Genomic DNA, 20,618 nt, shown 5'->3' with positions numbered 1-20,618 from the left:
ATTATTATTATTATTATTATTAACATTTCTATCCCGCCCTCCCAGCCAGGGCCGGCTCAGAGCAGCTTACATAAAATAGCATAAGAATGACAATAATGAAGCTTAAAATTAAGTATTATTATTATTACCAGAAGCACATTATTATTATTATTATTAATTATTTATTATTATTATTATTATTATTATTATTATTATTATTATTATTTCTATCCCGCCCTCCCAGTCAGGGCCGGCTCAGAGCAGCTTACATAAAATAGCATAAGAATGACAACAATAATGAAGGTTAAAATTAAGCAACATCAGTTAATACAAATAAACAGTGCTAAAACCATGAAACATAATAAAGTGCTAGTATCGATAATTTCACAGCGATGTTGTTACTTGGTTCTCTCGTCTCGCAGGTGGGCAGCGGTGTTGGTCTGAAGCAATAGCACAAAGTCCACTGGCTGGATATGGGCTTATACCCAGTTTATGCCCAGAATTAAACTTTGTTGGTCTTAAAGGTGCCACTGGACTCCAACTTTGTTCTAAAACCCTGAATGTGTCACCAGCTCAGCATCTCCAAACAGAGCAGTCCTAGTAGGAAGGCTCGGTGGCCAAGTGCTGCAGTTAATGTTTGGGGATCACAAATAACCTTTGTAACACATCCAAGAAAAGAGAGAGAGAGAGAAATATCTTACAGGTTGCTCAGTATTTTGTAGTTAAGTCAATCTGTGGGGGGCTCTGGTGATCTGAAGGGGTTCTTGACTGCTGCTCTTCGCCTTCTGGTGAGCTGTGGTGCTGGTTGTGCAAGGTCAGACTAGTGGTCCATTTGGCTTTGTCCTGTCACCCTTTGGTGCCAGTCGATCCTCGGGGTGTGTGTGTGTGTCAAGGTCTGTTCCAGTTCAGAATCCCAAAACTTGGCTTGAATGGGAAATGTTATGGATCACATTCGGGGCTGTGTGCTGTACCTCTGCGATATGCTTTACCTGTCTCTAGTGTCCTCGGAGAAGCCACCGTACCTGTCACCCAGAGGGCTGAACATCTTAGCTAGTACTGAAGCATTTAAGTGCCATTTGCCACTCGCCACTTCCTCGAGTAGCAAGAGGTCCGAAGGCGTGGCTCCCACAGGGTCATTTTTCTTCAGCTGGAGGGGGCAGTCTAAGGCTCGGATGTTCTTACGATAGGCTTGTAAATGAATTTGTTGAGCAAAGCTTGAGGGGCAGCAGCCAACAGATGGTGCTCACCTTTTCGAAGCAGCGTTCACGTCCCCTGAAAGCAAACAGTCTCCATCGCTGGCTAGCTGTTTTCTCTCCCAAGATCAGGCCTCACTCAAGCATGCGAGGTGTTTCCAGTCAGCAGTAGCCACTTGCAGTCAAAAGCCACTTAGCAAGGTTCTTCTAGCCATTAGTACCCATTAATGAAACCTCTTTAGCAATTAGCAGCACAGAAGTCTACAGATGGTGGTCTGGTGTTTTCTTCCATGTTTTCTTCTTCTTTTGAGTTCTGGACATGGTCGGCTTTTGCAGACTTTGAATGTACTTCTTTTTTAAAAAGCTGGTCTGTCGATCAACTACTGTCTGCAGGCTGGCAGTTCTTGGAATAGATTATTTGGTGGGGGGATATCTTTTGGTTTTTGTGATGCAGGAGGGTGTTTTTTCTTGTGTAGCTTTTATGGGGTTTTTTGGGGTGGTAATTTAGAGGAGGGTAATGTTGGAGAGTAGGCTTGTGGTTGGATCACTTGCGTGATCCAACTACCTGGCTGCCTGCCTGGGCTTCCCACCTGCTAGGAACAGTTTGCCAAAGTTGCCCTTTCTGAGATGCAAACACTGAAAATAAAGAGCATGGGGGCAGGTAGCCTCAATCCCCCCCCCCCGCCTAGGAACTTCCATAGACTTGCTGAAGCTTGAAACAAGCAGAGTGATAGGATTGTGCGTAGGGATGTTGTGACCACTCTTTCTAAGCGTATGTAGCTTATCCCATAGAGCAGTGGTGGCGAACCTATGGCACGGGTGCCAGAGGTGGCACTCAGTGCCCTCCCTGTGGGCACGCGTGCCATCACCCCAGCCAGGCCCAGACCATCATTGAAGTGTCGAATTCTCTGCCAAATAATTTTAAGTAAATTAAAGCATTTGGGATTGCTTTTCCTTACTTTGTTTGGATCATCTTAAGTTAATGTATGAGTTGTTTTTTCTAAAGTAAAACCTCAGTGTTCAGGTTAAATTGCCGTGTTGGCACTTTGCGCAGTTTGGGCACTCGGTCTCTGAAAGGTTCGCCATCACTGCCATAGAGGATGCTTGCTTGTTTCCACATGCTGGGCATTCTTAAGGGCACTTCCGGATGCATCTTTTCGAGGGACCAGCACTTTAAGGAGGACACTGGTCATGGCAGAAGGGGCCCTTGGCTGCATTTATACGGGTGGTCCCCAAACTGTATGCCCCAAGCTGAACTAGAGTGTGCATGCAAGAATTAGCTGTGTTGGATACATCCTGCCTCTCTGCCTTGATACAGGGGAGGACTTGTGCGGCATGGGTCTCTCCCCCCTCGCTAGTGTACGGTCAATGAATATCTCCTGAAGCAAGGTTTGTGTTTAGATTCCCCAGTGCCAGGCAGGCAGCTAACGGCTAACAGGTAGGGGAAATCCCTGAAACGTTACCATTGTCCAGAGAGATCTGTTCCGGAGCCCTGTGGTTCACTGAGCAAAGGGGAGGACAGAGCAGCTGTGGACAACTGAGCTGTCCTGTTGTTAAAAAGAAGCACACCTATCGAAGTTGGATTTTAATCTCTCCTCTAGTATCAGAAACCGTATCAGAAACTCGGAGTGAAAAGGAAGGCATAGTAGGCTGGGTTTGGATGTCTGTATCTGGAGTGCCATCGTCAAAATGCTCTACATGACAGATGAACAAGCCTCCCTTCCTCCTGAGGATTGGTAAAGTCGTGTGAAATATCCCAGAATCCTTTGCTGTGCTTTCCAGAGAGGAAGTAGTTTCCCCTGGCTTAATGTACTCAATGAAGCTGGCAGTAGCGGAGAGCACCATTTCCTGGTAGTCTGCTGAGCTCCTTCTACTTCAGAGAAAATCCAGCCTGAGTCCAGGAGACAGATCAGTCTATCCAGAAGGGTGGGGGGAAATTCCCAAGTGCCTGGGAGCTTTGGAAGCGGATGCAGGCAACTAAGCGATTATTCAGTTTTATGTGAGGATGGTGTGGAGAGAGAGAGAGAGAGAGAGGATATTAGCCAGCATCAATGTTTTAAGAGGCAGTTTGGAAATACAGTCTAGCCTAATGGGGAAGGCTGATTGTGTTCTAGAATTCACTGGTATTTTATACCGATATTTTATGGGCATGGCAGGCATTGCCAAAGTGTATGGGAAGGACACAGCTGCCATCTGTTATCATTGCCAGCAAATCCTTGTTTCCCAGGTGCTAGAGAGGTGGAGGTAGAGAGAAGAAAAACTTGCTAGATTTGTCCACAAATTTCAGATGGCCTTGATCGTCATCTGGGATTGTTGCTTTCCGCTGACATTCCCTTGGGAGATGCCGGGTCTTGTTTGTGATGTCACACCTGGAGGTGCCCCTTGGTTCCTGTGTACCTGAGCGTGGCTCTGCTCCTGATCAAGAGGTGGGAGCAGATCCTTGTCACACTGAGCCTCCCAGAAGCTTGGCCGAAGGAGAGACTGTCAGGCTTTGGAGGAGAGTGGGAACTTTCTCCAGAATTCATTTGTTTACTTCCTTCGTCGGTCTCGCCTTTCTTTCTGAGTCTCAAGGGTGGATTACAAAATATAAAAGTCAGTTCAAACAAGACAGTACAGACCTTTCCATAAGCAATGCAATAGGACTTCGGAATTGAAAAATAATGCAGGCCCAAAAAAATGAGAGCAGTAAAAACAAAGTGTGCCATATCATAGTGCGATAGGTTACGATCCTGTCCCTTATAAAAGTGATCTCCTGAGCTGTTCCATCACGCTGCATTTCCGATCCCTTTAGAAACGTGCCCTCCTGAACGTTTCTGTTCCATACCGTCTGCAAAATGACAGAAGTGTGGGTGCCATCCTGACCCCCTCAGGCAGGCCGTCCCACAAGATGGGGGTCATCACAGAGAATGAGCATGAATGGGCACCTGCTGATCTTGCCCGTTTGCCGAGTGGTACCTTCAGAAGGCTTTGTTCAGATGAGTGAAGCCGTGTGGCAGAGCGTAGCAAGAGAGGCGTTCTTGTAGGCATGTGATTCCGAGGCCATTCAGGACCTTGCCAGTGATAACCAGAACCTTGAACTGAATCAGGTAGCTGATCAGTAACCAGTGGAGTGTCTGCTGGATGAGGGTGACAGGCACATTCCACTTGGGGTCCAGCAGTAAAATAAAGCACGAACTAGCAAAAATGTCTGTAGGCTGGTCTTACAGAGTGCCATCAACATAAAGTGGTGTTTTACCGAGAAGCCTTGCTACAGTTACCTTGTGGGCAATGTTCCCTCTAAGCTGTGGAGTCTTGTGAGCAAAAATGCTACTTTGTGAGCTGCTGGCATTAAAGTGAGCGAGCGATTTGGCTGCTGCATAAATTAGTTTGCTCTGGAGCCATTCTTCCTGAGCTAAGACAAAAATGTGTGAGTTGGAGGCTAAAAAACTGTGAGCTAGCTCACACTAACTCAGCTTAGAGGGAACACTGCTTGTGGGTAGTCTGTTGTAATGGCACTCTACACAGAACTCCCCGAAGAGCCACCTCAGATGTTGGCACAGTATGCGGCGGCCCTGGTACTTCTGGGTGCTCGGCTGAAACTTGATCTAGTGGTCCATGTACAAACAGGCAACATGGGTCTCCTCAACTTCCGTTTACGATGTCGCTGAAGAGAGTCTCTCTGTAGTGAGTTACAGAGGGTAGCCATGTTGGTCTGCAATTTGCAAAAGTGTGCATGCACATGAAAGCTCATACCTAGAATAAAACTTTGTTGATCCTAAAGGTGCCCCACTGGAGTTTAGATTAGCAATAGAACAGTTAGATTCGACTCTAGTAGCACCTTAGAGAGGAACAAGCGTTTCATGGTATGAGCTTTTGAGAGTCCAAGCTCTCTTCATCAGACATGAATAGAAGTGTAGATCTCTGAGTCCTTTTACCCTAGTCAGAAGGTGGGAGGTGTATTTTGCACCCTTTGTGTCCTTTGCAACATCCCTCCCATCTTCCGACCAGGATAAAAGGACTCGGAGATCTCCGTTTCTACTCATGCCTGACGAAGGCAGCTTGGACACTCTTGCCGGTCTCTGAGGTGCAACTGGACTCGCATCTCTGCAGTGGGGAAATGAGGACGGAAGCCTCCGTCGGGCAGATGCGTCCTGCTGGATGTGTCTGGCATCATGCAATATGCGCCTGGGCAAGGCTTGGGAGTCTGCAGACACTTCTAATCAGAATGGGAGCCCTCATGGCGCTCTGGTTTGAGAACTGCTGCCCTAGGGAGAAGAAGGGGGCAGGAGGGAGGAGGAGTGGGAATCATTTTAAAGGGCACGAGGCTTCTGGGCGGTGGCAGAATTTTAACTGCTTCTCCAGAAAGACACCCCCCCCACCCCCCCGGGAGGTGGCTCGCGACATTTCAAGTACAAAATTAATTAAAAATTCAACTCTAAACTCTAGGCCTAATAAAAGTTACATAATAGCAAAAAACAAAAAGGCAGTAAAAGAGAGAGAGGACCCCCCCCCCAAGTCAGTGAAGAACATCCAGCAAAGAGCAGAAGGTGGGAAGGTCTCGAGGGGCTGGGGGAGGGAAAGAAGGGTGGGGATGCTGAGGGGCTGCAAGCTGGACATGGAAGGGAATGAGCAGGCCCTGCTGGGGTGAGGGCCGAGAAGCGAATCGTCCTGGTAGCCGAATCCTGGCGTAAGGGTGGGAGTGCGGAGGCTGGAGAAGACAGAGCCAGCAGGGAGAGGTTTGCTGGATTCAAGGGGAGGAGATAGCAGGCCACGAACTGGAGGGGCAGGAAGGGGGGGTGGGCTTTTCTTGCATCTCCTTGGGGACGCTGATTGAATGAGGGGAGCAAAGGGGAGAAGGGTGAGGTTGGGGGGGCATTGTTAGATGTTTGGCAAATGGAAAGCACATCGCAGCTGCAGTCCCATGGTTTGAGTGAGAGCCCTTAACGGCAGTCAAAGGGATTTGCATGAGACCGACACTGCGAGCGGGGTGGGACGATATCTAGCGCCTGAACTTAGTACTTAGGAAATCCGTTCCCATACCATAATAATACTTGGTGAGGGCGAGTTTTGAACTGGGGAGCTCCCAGCTTACATTTTAGCTGCTACTGCCGGCTGTTGTTTGGCTGTCGGTAACCGCCCGTGAGCTCTAGACTGGCTTCTAGCATGTTGCTGTAATGAGAATTTCGGGCCTCGTGTCTTAACAGTGTGCAAATACCTATCGTATTTCCACCCTTCCCTTTCTCTGAGGGTGGCGTGCCTCCTCCGTTTCTGCATCCGCAGCGAGTGTGTTTGTGGCAGGGCCAAGCAGAAGGGACTAGCCCAAGGGTCACCCAATGAGCTTCACAACTGGGAATTTGAACCTGGGCTTCCCAGCTTTCTTCCTGAACTCCAGCCTAGCTCAAACCAAATGCAAAGCTTTCTCTCAGTGGCTTCCAGCACTTCAGATGGCATCTATATCAAATTGGTGGTGATTTGTGAACGGGGAAACTCGATCCCCTTTGTCAGTTGACTAGCTAAGAATCCTCTTGTCTGTCGTCAGCCCTGATATTTATTTATTTATTTCAATTTCTTAACTGCCTTCCCTGCTTACACGGGGCTCAGGGCGGTTTACAACAACAGAAAACCCAATACAAATTTTAAAACCAGTTAAAATTACAAAAATTCCATACTAAAACATTCAGCATGAGTATTTAAACACTTTAACAAGATGGCATGATTAGCATTCAGATTTTCATGATTTCCACGAGGGGGAGGGGAGGGTGTGTGCTTTTTAGTGTGTGCTTTTTGTAAGGCCTTGGTGTGGAGCTAGGAATCAGATTTGAGGCAGACGCCTTCTCAGTGGCCGTGCTTGTTCCTGGACCGCTGCTCTAGTCTGGCTCGGCGTGCGTGCAGAAAATGCTGCTTCCGCCACTAATGAACAGCAAATCAACCCCCCTACTGGCAGCGCTGTTTATGAGTAGACTGTAACTGTCTTCCTGAAGGGAAGGCCACATAGGAGGTAGCAGCTTCTCTTCCCATCCTGGAACCACTGCAGAGAAAACCATCCTTGTTAATGCAGCAGCCCCAGCAGTACGGAAGCAAAGTGCTTGTACCATTACAAGTATTTATTTTATTAAAATATTCATATTTTCCTCATGGCTCGAGTGGGTGTGTGGGCCCAGCTGCTTGCGGCTTAGGAGGGGTGGGGGGGTCCTTATCTGCCGCAGCGACTCCTGGGCTGTCCATGTTGCCCTCTGGTGTTCCTTGCCACCCCCTTCTCTCTTTCTCTCTCCAGGCACAGGGGAGAGCGGGAAGAGCACGTTTATTAAACAGATGCGGATAATCCATGGCTCAGGCTACTCGGAGGAGGACAAAAAGGGTTTCACCAAGCTGGTGTACCAGAACATCTTCACTGCCATGCAGTCAATGATCCGGGCCATGGAGACCTTGAAGATCCTGTACAAGTATGAACAGAACAAGGTGAGCTCAGTTCCGTATGTCTGTCCCCTTCCGTCACTCTCTTCGGCCAGCAGGTGAAGACTTCTGCCTTGTGTTTTGTCCAGCCTTCCCTCAGTGATCTCTCCTTCCCGCCACGTGTTTTAGTTCATTGCTCTCTGTTTCACAGATGAGTTTGAGGGCAGGCTTTCGGTGTATTTTGTTGTGCTGTTTTAATTGTTACCTACCTTGGTGACCTTGATTAAGCCGAAAAGCAGGACAGAAAGTTGGCAAATACGTGTCCCACCATTGGCAGAATCAAAACCGGGTGGCTTTGCATGTTTGGGAGACACCCGTCACAAAGAGAACACCATCCAGGAGCCAGCACCCTGCTGTTTGATGTAGTGGTTAAGTGCGCGGACTCTAATCTGGGAGAACTGGGTTCGATTTCCCACTGCCCCACTTGCACCTGCTGGATGACCTTGGGCAAGCCATAGTTCTGGCACAGCTGTTCTTGAAAAAGAGCAGTTTCTGTCAGAGCTCTCTCAGCCCCACCTACCTCACAGGGTATAAGCCGCTCTGAGACTTCTTTGGGTAGTGAAGGGCGGGGTATAAATCCAATCTCTTCTTCTCTTCTTCTTTTCACAACCAGGACTATATTGGTGCTTTGCCGACAGTTGTACATGCTGATATGAAGAAGAGTTGGTTTTTATACCTGGCTTTTCTCTACTTAAGGAGTCTCAAAGCAGCTTTTTGGGGGGGAGTCATCCAGCACTGTTTAGGTCACGGCCCTTCTTGCTCAGGTAGGGCTATGCAAAATTTTCCGTGGCTCCTATTGGAGAGACCTAGGCTGACCCTCCAGTTTATGATAGCCCTGGGCTCGGTAGGGCGCTAGTGGTCATCTCCAAGCCGACCGATATATAAGGGGGAAAAAGTAGAAAGGGAAGGAAAGTTGGAAAAGCTGAGTACAGTCAGACAGTTAGCACCAGCAGAGGCTAACTCAGGCCACAGCAGGATCCCGGAGCTGGCTAAGTCTCCCATGGACTTTGAGCTGATGCAGAGTGGAGTGGCCACTGTGGCAACAAAGAAGCAGGATGCCATGAGGAAGAAGAGGGAAAAGCCAGAGAGACCTCCCACGGCTTCGGGCAGCGGGGTGGCCATGGAACGCAGCCTCCTGACCAGGAACCATGTAGAGGAGGAACCAACAGAGCCTGGTCACACTCCTCCCGAGGCTTCAGGAGGTGGGGAGGCAAAGGCATCAAGCGTGGCACAACGAGGCACCAGGCAGGGCGACTCGGAGGTGGCCAACGCCACCGTGCAGGTCGAACAATCTGAGCCTTCGGGCTCCCACTCCTCGCCGTGCCTGGCCCCACAAAAAGCAACTCACAAGACGAATTCAAAATGAAAGGAAGAGCCAAAGGGCCGGCGAGCCCACATGGTGAGACAAATCCCACATTGGGGGGGAGCTCCACTTCCCCCACCAGCTCTCATGCATCTTCACCATCGGCATCTCGCCCCCCTTAAAAAATGCTTGTCCAGCAGAGAACAGGGATCACTCAGAGGCATCGAAGGCCTCAGGTGAGGAAGAGGCCCGTTCCAGCAGACATAGGCCACACCACAACACATGGGCAGGTGCCAATGGGGAACACACGGGAGCATCCACCATCACCAGGTTCAGAGCTGGTTGATCAGTTTCTGTGAATACATCCTTAGAGGAGAGTTCTGAGAAGGAGGAAAGGGAATAATCGGGAGAGGAAGCAGAGGTACAGGCAACATCCTCAAGACTCTTCCAAACTGAGCATTTCCAAAGACTTTTGAACAAGGTGGTCATCACGCTAAATTACCAGATAGAGGTAACAAAGAAGCCAAGGTCATCAGTATCAACTATGTTGGACGGCAGAGGTTTCATAAAACCAGCCTAGGACTCAGTCGTCCCCTTCCCTGACTTCTTTTACGTGATGAAGGCTGAATGGGCCATATCAGGAAGCAGCAATTCCCTGCTCTCTATAGCCAAGAAGCTCTATGCACTGACAGAGGATTACATGGAGAACCTGAAGGTACCCTGAGTGGACACACCCGTAGTGGCATTGCACTCGGGAGCTGTGCTACCCCCAAGGATGGTGAAGCACATTAAAGTAGCCCATGGATAGGAAGAATGAAGCAGCACTAAAGAAGGTGCACAAGGCCATGTCTGCGGCAATTTGGTCTGCGACAGTACTGTCAAAATTAATGAAGGCTGTAGTTATCTGGTCCGACAACTTCTTGCAAAATCCAGAGGCCAGCCCGCTGGAACTAAAGAGATCACTACTGAAGATAAAAAGGGTGGTGGAATTCGCATCCAGTGCCTCACAGGACAATATTCAGTTCTGTGCAAGGGCACAGGTGGCAAACATCAATGTACGCAGAAACATTTGGCGGACACCCTATCCAAGAGTAAGCTATCTACGGAGAAGTTCTCAGGCAGACTCATGTTTGGAGAATCAAACCTGGACAAGGTGCTGGTGGAAACAAAAGAAAAGAAAGCCGTGCCTTTGTCTTTGTATGGCAGAGAGAGGGACACTAAGAACAGGTCCCACCAGTCCTTTCGTGGCTTCAGGATGACAGACCACAGTCGGGACACCAAAGGTTACAAAGGGTTCAGATCCTTCAGATACAGACCCAGGACCAATCCAAGACAATCAATAAACTTCAAACAGGATAAGAATTCATCCATCAGAAAGCAATCTGCATGACTACATGATAGGGGGATGGCTCCAGCTTTTCATGGAGGCTTGGAGCTTGTCACCAAGGACCAGTGAGTGCTGTCAATCATCACGCACGGCTACAAAATAGAGCTCATCCCTCCACCACCTCAGAGCTTCACACCCTCCCCAGTGCCATGGCAGCAGAACAGATGACTACAGTGGTTCCAGGCAATTCAACACCTCCAAGTCGTAGGTGTAGTTGAGGGGGTTCCCACGAACCAGCAGTTCAGAGGAGTTTACTCCGTCCTGTTCGTGGTGCCAAAAAGGTCAGGGGACTGGACAGCGGTGTTAAACCTAAGAGGCCTCAACAGATGGGTGTGGAGGAGGAAGTTCCGAATGGAGTTCCTGCAGCATATCCTACAGGTGGTACAGAAGGGAGACTTCCTGACCTCCATGGACCTCAGGGAAGCCTACCTGCACATTGTGGTGCAGCCAGACTCCTGGCCATTCCTCCATTTTTACCACCAGGGCTGGCATTTCCAATACAGGGCCCTGCCTTTTGGCCTTTCCTCAGCCCCCAAATGTTTACAAGGTTATGGTGGTACTGGTGGCATTGCTCCACCTGAAGGTGGTTCACATGCACCCTTACCTGGATGACATACTCATACAAGCAAGGGACTCTGCCTCAAGCTTCACCGAGAGGGCAGAGACCTTTCTGAGAGCACAAAGCTTTCTCATCACCACCGAGAAAAGCCAGCTGGACTCAACAAGGGGTCTAGTGCACCTGGGGGCCAGGATATACACAGTCCCAGCCAAAGTGTTCCTGCTGGAGGAAAAGCAGCCAAAGATCATAGACCTGATAACCATCATCAGGACCCAGAGCACGACCTCCTGCACTTAGCTGCGGTGCAGGGCCTGACGATATCAATCATAGACATGGTGCCCTGGGCACGATTCCCCATGAGGGCCTTTCAATGGACTCTTTTACCTTTCCAGAAGGAAATCTCACGATGCAATCACAGACGGATCGCGATAACAGACGGTCTGAAGAAGGAACTGGAGTAGTGGACAATAGAGAGAAATCTGAGCAGAGGGATCAGCTGCACCCAGTCACAGCAGATCATTGTAACAATGGACGTAAGCAAGAGGGGCTGGGGAGCTCACTGCAGACACATGGTGTCACAAGGAAAGTGGTCCATGGCAGAGGCGGCCCACAGCATCAACTGGCTGGAGCTTTGTGTGGTCAGACCGGCACTCAAGACTTTCTAGCAACAGATACAGAACCACCATGTCCTCATTTGCACTGACAAACATGATGACAAAGGCACACATAAATTGGCAGGGGGCACCAGGTCAAGATCTCTATTCCTGGAGGCAAGGCACTTATGAAGATGGGCGGAGAGACATCTCACCACTCTAAGAGGGGAGCACCTCAAAGGCCAGGCCAACCGGCGGGCAGATTGGCTAAGCAGAGAGGACCTGGATTCAAGGGAATGGTCCCTGAACAAGGAGGTGTTTGACTAGATTACCCAAAGATTCAGAAGGCTGGTAATGGACCTGCTGGCAATAATGAACAACCGCCAAGTGGACAGGTTCCACGAGCCAGGCACGAAGGTCTGGACGCGCTATCTCACCCGTGGCCAGAGGGCCTGATTTATGCGTTTCCCCCGTCACCTCTGATAGGCAGAATGCTCAACAGGGTCGGGAAAGAGGGAACAGAGATTGTCTTTGTGGCACCCTACTGGCCGAGGAGGCCTTGTTTCTCGGACCTGATACAAATGTCAACCATGGTGACATGGCCCCTGCCATGCAGACCAGGACCCATTCACCAGGACCAGCACACCACCCAGACCCAGTGTGGTTGCAGCCGACAGTTTGGAAATTGAAAGGACAGACTTAAGAGGCACAAGGCTTCCCTAGACACATAGTGGAAGTCACGCTGCAGTCAAGAAGGCTGGCAACATGACACATTTACAACCACACTTGGCTGGCATTTAAGAAAGGGGCCACCGACAGAGAGCTGGACCCACTTTGACCAATGTATAAGGACATAGTGACATTCTTGTTTGAAGGCTGGAAGAGAGGACTCAGGCTGAGCACACTAAAGTGTCGGGTGGCAGCCCTAAATTCCTGTGTGGGGCACAGAAGACTCCAAAGGATATCCATGGACAAACACATGAGGAGGAGGTTCATTATGGGGATGAGGCAGCTGGCCCCTCCTGTTCAGCAGAGGTTCCCCAAATGCAACTTAACCCCACAGTATTATATGCGCTCACAAAACCACCATACGAGCCACCGAGGTCAGCAGAACTCAGGTTCCTATTGTGGAAGGCAGCCATCCTGCTAGCAGTTACATCGGCTAGAGAGTGGCTGAATTGGTGGCATTAGCCACAAGAAAGGAGCTCTGCATCTTTCAGATTCTGTCTCTCTGTGAACGGATCCATCCTTCGTTCTGAAGATGAACTCTTCCTTTCACTTTAACCAGCTGGTTACATTACTGTCCTTCTCAAATCCGGAGCACCCAAAAGAGAGGGCATGGCATAAGCTGGACATGCTCAGGGCCCTGTGCATCTACCTGGACAGGATGACTGGATTCAAGCAAACAGATGCGCTGTTTGTTTCTCATGGGGTAGAAAACATGGCCAAAATCCATCATAACCTATTGGGTTAAACTGCGTATCGCTAAGGCATATGAGATGCAAGGTCTGATACCGCCAAGTACGATCTCTGCGCACTTCACCAGGGCAGTGGCCGCCACAGTGGCTTTCTCCACCAAGGCTACAGTTGAGATCTGTAGAGCAGTGACCCGGGCTTCATCCTCCACCTTCGTCAGACATTACAGAACAGATCAAGTGGTATCAGCGGAAGCAACTTTCCGCAGGAGGGTGCTGCAACAAGTGGTAGAACAGCAAAGACCGAAAAGAGAGCCCACCTGAAAACACAGCTTGGGTACAGCTGACCAGTCTGGAATGACTCCCCCCCCCGCCCCCCGAAGTAGAATGAAACGTTGGATCTCACCTGATGGTTCTTTCTCTTCGATGTGGTTGAAGTCATCCGCATCCCACCCAAGAAGAGAGAAGGAAGACAACAAGGGACAAAGGGTGGCGAAGACTGAGGCAAGGAAACACAAGGAGATGTGTAAAAGAGGGAGAGAGAAGAAAACAAAGGCTGCTGATCAAATGCAAAGGGGAGGAAGGATGGAAGGAGTCCTCAGAAAAGTTCAGAGAGATAAACAGCAGGGCTTGGACATGACTGAAGAATCAGCCTGTTGTTGTTGTGCAGTCACACAGTTGAGTCCGACTCTTTGCTACCCCGTGGACCACATCACGCCAGGTCCTCCTGTCTTCTGCAGTCCTCTGGAGTTTGCTCAATTTCATGTTTGTTCCATCGGTAACACTGTCTAACCATCTCCTCCTTCACCGTCCCCTTCTTCTGTTACCTTCAGTCTTTCCCAGCATCAGGGTCTTCTCAGGTGAGTGTTCCCTTCTCATTTGGTGGCCAAAGTATTTGAGCTTCAGCTTCAGTATCTGGCCTTCCAGGGAACAGTCTGGGTTGATTTCCTTTAGGATTGGCTGATTTGATCTCCTTGCAGTTCAAGGGACTCTCAGGTGTCTTCTCCAGCACCATAATTCAAAAGCATCCATTCTATGGCGCTCAGCCTTCCTTATGGTCCAGCTCTCCCAGCCATAGGTCTTCCCAGTCAGCCTAGGTCTCCCCAGTAGGAGCAATGCAAAACATCTGTATAGCCCTACCTGAGCAAGCAGATGCATGACCTAACCAGTATTTGGATGACTTCGCCCCCACTGAAGAGAAAAGAACCTTTAGGTAAGGTCCAGTGTTTCAGTCTCCTTCCCTTCTTCTCCCCGCAACAGGTGCCTCGTGAGGTAGGTGGGGCCGAGAGAGTTCTGAGAGGCGTGGGACTGGCCCAGGCTCAGCAGCCATCATGGGGAGGAGGAGTGGGGAAATCACACCCGGCTCGCCAGATTAGAGTCTGGCGCTCTTAACCACTTCAACCATGCTGGCCTAAAACTCCTCTTCGGGGCAAAGATGTGCCAAAGTGGGAGTTGGCTGTGCAGCTTAGATTTGACCCCCAGGCGTGGCTTGCTTGTGTGCAATTACTTTTTAAAGAACGCATTTACAGGTAGGCGCGCTTGCTTGGATTTTTTTTTTTAAAAAAAACAGCAACCCTAAAGAGTCTGTGGAAGATCTGGATTTCTAGCTGTCACTCGAAGTAGCAGAGGGAAGCACAACGGAGTGCAGAGAGAGAGAGGAGAGAGAGAAGGGCCAAGTCTTTGCCACCAGGAGGAAAGTGTAACCAGGTTTTGAAAGAAGCTTAACCCCGTCTTGCTTTCTCTCCCCACCATCCCTTCCTCTCTCCACACTGAAGGCTAATGCACTGCTGATCCGAGAAGTGGATGTAGAAAAGGTTTCAACCTTTGAGCAGCCCTACATAAGTGCAATTAAGACACTGTGGAATGACCCAGGAATCCAGGAGTGTTATGACCGGCGGCGGGAATACCAGCTCTCCGACTCGGCAAAATAGTAAGCACACGTGGCCTCTGGAGCATCTTATAGTGGCAGCTGCTTGCTGAACTTCTGGGGGGGAGGGGGGAGTGTGGGTTTAGCGTCAGCTTCAGCTGTGGGATTCTGACAAAGTGTCTGAAGGAGATAAGAAGCAGTTTCCTTGCTGCTGCCCTTTGGTTTGTGTAGGACCCTCTTCAGTTTTTACACATTCAAAGAATGGAGGTCTTGTTGTAGCAAAAGGTAATGGCTTGTAAAGGCTTCTAAATCTTCCTGAGCCTTCAGGGTGGACGAGCGTCGAGGTGAAATTTCAAATACTGGGAATAACCAGGAAGTGAAGGGGTCCTTTTTCCCCACTGAGAACTGAAGGGTGTTCAGTCCAGACTCCCAAATGAGAGGCTTCCAGTATAGAATCATAGAACCACAGAGTTGGAAGGGTCCATAGAGGCCATCTAGTCCAAGCTCCTGCTCAATGCAGGATCAACCTAGAGCATCCCTGACAAGTGTTTGTCCAGCCGCTGCTTAAAGACTGCCAGTGAGGGGGAGCTCACCACCTCCCCAGGCAGCTGATTCCACTGTTGCACTAGTCTTACTGTAAAAAAATTAAATTCCTAAGATTCAGCCGGTACCTACCTGCCCTTAATTTAAACCCACTATTGTGAGTCCTATCCTCTGCTGCCAACAGGAACAGCTCCCGGCCCTCCTGTAAGTGGCAGCCCTTCAAATACTTCAAGAGAGCGATCATGTCCCCCCCTCGACCTCCTCTTCTCCAGACTGAACATTCCCAAGTCCCTCAGCCTTTCCTTGTAGGGCTTGGTCTCCAGGCCCCCAATCATCCTCGTCGCTCTCCTCTGCACCCGCTCCATTCTGTCCACATCCTTTTTGAAGTGAAGCCCCCAGAACTGCACACAAGATTCCAGGGGTGGCCTGACCAATGCAGTGTACAGTGGAACTATGACATCTTACGATTTGGATGTTATGCCTCTGTTGATGCACCCCAAGATCTCATTAGCCTTTTTTGTTGCTGCAGTCACACTGGCTGCTTGTGTTTAACTTAACGGTCCACCTGTACCCCAAGATCTTCTTCACACACACTGCTACCCAGAAGTGTATCTCCCATCAAGTCTGCGTGTCCCTAATTTTTGTTACCCGGATGTAGAATTCGGCACTTACCCTTGCTAAATTGCATCATGTTCACATCTACCTACTTTCCCAGTGTGTTCAGATCTCATTTAATTCTGTCTCCTGGGTGCCATTGTGCCCTTTTCTAACTGTGTGTGTGGGGGGGAGGTTAAGACTAACAATATTTGTGGCCAGGTAGGCGCTTTTGTGAGTCACCGCTCACTTCTTCAGGTAGATCAAGATGGGGGGCCGTGTTAGTCTGTAGCAGGAGAAAAGAGCGAGAGTCCAGGAGCACCTTCAAGACTAACAACATTTGTGGCAGGGCAGGAGCTTTCGTGAGTCACCGCTAACTTCTTCTTCGTATCTGAAGAAGCGAGCAATGACTCACAAAAGCTCCTCCCCTGCCACAAATGTTGTTAGTCTTGAAGGTGCTGCTGGGCTCTTGCTGTTTTCTATTGCTATAGACCATCGCAGCTACTCATTTTGATCGATCTCCTGGAAATATAAAGTCCATACCTTTGTGCAATAGAAAATGCCATAGCAGCTGGAAACTTCCGGAGGTATGCTTGAGGCGTGGGATCTTCAGTGGATCTCGCTGTCCAGTAGTCCCCTTCTCTCTCCCATCCACACTTGATAAGGTCTGATTACTCCCCTGCAGGTATGGCAGACAGTGCAAAATGCAGTCTTTGGGCCACCGTAGGAGTCGTTGCCATGTTAAATATGAAGCATAGTAACCTTGGAGAGCCCTGACCAGGATGGCCCAGGCTGGTCTCACCTCGGAAGTTCAGCTGGGCCGTTCAGCCCTGGTTTCTGCTTGGATGGGAGACCACCAGGAAAAACCAGGGTTGCTGTGCAGAGGTGGGCCCCGGCCAGCCAGCTCCGAGCATCTCTTGCCTTTGGAAACCCTGCAGAGTCACCGTCAGTCGGCTGTGACTTCCTGGCAAAAATAGTGGGAAAGAGGTTGAGGCTGCTGAACTCTCGGCACTTGAGCAGGATTTGTGCCCACCCAGGCCAGTATCCAGCAGAAATAATCTAAGGAGAGCAGAGAGATCTACGCAGCCTTCTGCCTTCAGCTCTTGTAGCCTGACGCATCAGATGAAAGCTTTGCTCTTTCCCAGGCTCAAACCTTCCATCTTTTTTCTTTTCCTGTTTCCCGCAGCTATCTCACAGACGTGGATCGTATCGCCATGCAAGGCTACCTCCCCACCCAGCAGGATGTATTGCGGGTCAGAGTTCCAACCACTGGGATCATAGAGTACCCCTTTGACTTAGAGAACATTATCTTCAGGTAGCTTCCTTTGCCGTATGCGTAGTTTGCGTGTGTGTGTGTGGGGGGGGGGCTGCAATGGTTGGACTGCTAACCTCCAGCTGGGAGAGACTTGTGTTCGGATCTCCACTCACCCTGGAGATCTCGGGCCAGTCATGCTCCCAGCTTAAAGCACTTCTCAGGATTGTGAAGAGGAAGGGAGAGCCGTTCACAGCTCCCTGAGCTTCTGGGAGGAAGGGTGGAGATATAACCAGTGTTCCCTCTAAGCTTGAGTTAGTGTGAGCTAGCTCATAGTATTTTAGCCTCTCGCTCACACATTTCCGTCTTGGCTCAGAAAGGATGGCTCCAGAGCAGACTAATGTATGCAGTAGCCAAATCGCTCGCTCACAACTGTAATGCCAGTGGCTCACAAAGTAGGATTTTTGCTCACAAGACTCCACAGCTTAGAGGGAGCATTGGATATAACTGAGTGAGATGCCGTTCCGCTGTCTGATTTGAGTAAGCACAGTAAAGTGACCGTTCTCTCAAAGCTCTCTGCCTTCCCGCTTGCGGGTCAGTCAGGATTTAATGTGGATTACGTCGGGGGCGCTTCAGCCCTCGTCTTGTTGTTGTGCAATTCACACACTTAGCAAAAGCAAAAGGGACTCGTTGACAACTCCCTGGACTCGGCTGCCTGAGGTTTGGGGTGCGTGCGTGCGTGCTACGCATAGGAAAAGAGTAAGTGAGCGAGCAAGTTAGGCAGGAGCCTTTCCTTGACACTTCCATCCTGATCCCATGGAAGCGTTCGCACCTGCAGCCATCCCCCTTGCTTGCATTGGCGCAGTTGAGGAGAAGGATTAGACAGTCGACACAATCAAGTGGTAGGATGGTTCCAGAGTGTCTGCGCGGTGCATCTTCGTGTGACGGCACTCGAGCTGCTTGGTCCAATGGCTCGCAAAAGTGCACACACCCCCGCCCGGAACTGGAGGAACAGGGTGGGAAGACAGCTATGCCTATGATGCTTGCCAAACTGGGACCAGCGTGGACTGGCTTTCCCCCCGTGCATGCATGTGCTGGCAGCAGGGTCTGAACACCTGAGTGCATCCCAAACATACTTGACCCCTTTGGGGCTTTCTCTTCAGACCCCTTCTCCTGTGCCCTCTGCGGCGTGGAAGCCACTGCCACGAGTGTCCTTCCCTCACTGTTCTGCTGCCCCGTGGGAGACCGTTCTTCCCAGTCTGGCCTTGACCCCTCCCATAAGTTGACAGGCGAGTTCTTCATGACATGTTCCTTCCTGGGGGAGAGTAAATGAAGGGGTCAGTCGATCAAAGGCCATTCCAAAAATGAGGGGATAATAAGCACTGCAGATGCTTTCGGTTCTGTGTTTCCCCAGGTCCCTGGAAATGGCCCCTGTATCCATTCCTCACTGTGCTTCTAACCTTTTAAGTTTTTTTAAAAAGGCAGATAAAATAGGCTATAAAGGGGTCTCTGGCTTGCCAGTTTGATGTAGTGGCTAAGTGTGCGGACTCTAATCTGGGAGAGCCGGGTTTGATTCCCCACTTCTCCACCTGCACCTGGCTGAATGACCTTGGGCAAGCCATAGTTCTGATAAGAGCTGTTCCTGAAAAAGGGCCGTTTCTGTCAGAGCTCTCTCAGCCCCACCTACCTCACAGGGTGTCTGTTGTGGGGAGGGGAAGGGAAAGGAGTTTGTAAGCCACTCTGAGACACCTTTGGGTAGTGAAGGGCAGGGTATAATTCCAATCTCTTCTCTTCTCTCTTCTTCTTTAACTGGGAGCGTCGCGTTTTTTGTTTGTCTGAAAGCACTGCATCAAGCTTTGCCGTCCTTTGTCCCTTCAGAATGGTGGATGTCGGGGGCCAAAGGTCAGAACGGAGGAAATGGATCCACTGCTTTGAAAACGTGACCTCCATCATGTTCTTAGTCGCCCTGAGTGAATACGACCAAGTTCTGGTGGAGTCCGATAATGAGGTAAGCGGGGTGGTTGATTGTGTGGAACGACAGGAGCTGCCGAGAACTTTTCAAGGGCCGAGTCGTGGGTGTTTGGCAGAAGGCCTTGCGGAACTTAAGATCTTCGACGTGGTCTCTGTGCTTCACACCCATGGGATCTAGTGCGCACGCGCTGGATCGATCAGTGCTGTAGCAAGCTCTTTCAACGGATTTTCACGCCCAGTCCCTCGGGCATGTGCAGGAACCCCACCGCGCATGCCCAGAGGGGTGGACGCAGATAGCCCCCCAGTTCCTTTCTTACCACCGCGTTGGAAAGACCTCTTTCTTCGTCGATCTGATTGGTTCGCTGTTCGCTTTTTCCTCACAGCTTTTAGGAAGTATTTCCAAACTTTATTTTTCTGTTTGTTTTTTCTGTTTTAGTTGTTTGTTCTTCAAAATTCAAAAAAAAACCCCTTTATTTTCTTCTGAGGGGAATTTACCACAGGCCTTTGGGCCACCACCACCTCCAACCGTTCCCTCCACTTCACTTCTTTATGGAGAAAAAGTGGGGATTTTTCAATAGATGCAAGCGTTGTGGTAGCAAACTTGCTCCTCCCGACCGTCATATGCTCTGCATTTTTTACCTCGGAGAGTCTCATAAGCCAGAGTCCTGTCGTCACTGTGCTCACTTCTCCAACCAAACGAGGAAGAACCGTGCTGCGCGCCTTAAAGTGGCGCTGCTTGAATCGGCCCTTGCTCCTACCTCAGCAATGGAGGAGAGACCGTCTACATCGACAGCTCCGGCATTGAGACCTGCCTGCGATGTCAACCGCCCGACACCGAAGCTCCCGACATCGAAGGCAGGATCGTCCGCCTCCACGCCAGTCAAAAAGAAGGCTAAGTATAGAGCTCAAGTCCGCAAAGAAGGGCACCTCCAAGTCCCTTAAGGCGGCGAAGAAGGGGAAGGAAGCGGTGCCTGCACTGGGTGATGCCCCGATAGTGCCTTCCGCTCCAACGGCAGTATCGATATCGGAGGCCCAAGTCCCTCCACTGATACCGGCCATCCATGTATTGGACTCCCCTGTCCACCAAATGGAGCCTCCTTACTCCGACATCAAAACGTAGCGCTCCTAAGTCATCAGATGGATGCAGAGCATTCTCCGTCTCCTTCTCCGTCATCGACATCGACGGTATCGGAAGCTCCCGACGTCGATCCACGTCGGCACCGATATACCTCATGTGACACGCAGCGTCACCCTCCTCGTCTGCACACTCAATCTGTCGATATCGACGACCGACATTACAGGGACAGTGCCCACAGACAAGCTACTGCTTTGTCTCCCAGACGTCCACAGTCCAGAAGTCGCTCCCCCAGAGTCAAAAGAATGGCCCACTCTTTAGGTCTCTCTGTCGTCCAGCAACATCCGCAGGCAACAGATGCTGTTTACGATATAGTTCAGCTTGATACCTTGTCCACCTTGGCACTGCCCATGTCCTCAGTCCTTCTGCAGGCAGCGAAGTCACCATGGCTAAAA

At 50.1% G+C, this 20,618-nt stretch overlaps 1 protein-coding gene across 1 annotated transcript in view; it reads left to right on the top strand.

Annotated features, from left to right (window-relative positions):
• LOC107120591 (guanine nucleotide-binding protein subunit alpha-11) overlaps positions 1 to 20,618 on the top strand; it is a 32,466-nt gene that overhangs the window by 3,619 nt on the left and 8,229 nt on the right. The window contains exons 2-5 of the mRNA XM_015423319.1: positions 7,426 to 7,610; positions 14,637 to 14,791; positions 17,052 to 17,180; positions 18,996 to 19,125. Coding sequence (XP_015278805.1) covers positions 7,426 to 7,610; positions 14,637 to 14,791; positions 17,052 to 17,180; positions 18,996 to 19,125 — 599 coding nt within the window. The remainder of the gene's footprint in view (positions 1 to 7,425; positions 7,611 to 14,636; positions 14,792 to 17,051; positions 17,181 to 18,995; positions 19,126 to 20,618) is intronic.

Source organism: Gekko japonicus, unplaced genomic scaffold (assembly GCF_001447785.1).
Source record: "Gekko japonicus isolate JY-2015 unplaced genomic scaffold, Gekko_japonicus_V1.1 scaffold1449, whole genome shotgun sequence".
Taxonomy (NCBI): Eukaryota; Metazoa; Chordata; class Lepidosauria; order Squamata; family Gekkonidae; genus Gekko; species Gekko japonicus.
Note: the sequence above shows the minus strand (reverse complement) of the source record. Positions and strands in the feature narration are given on the sequence as shown.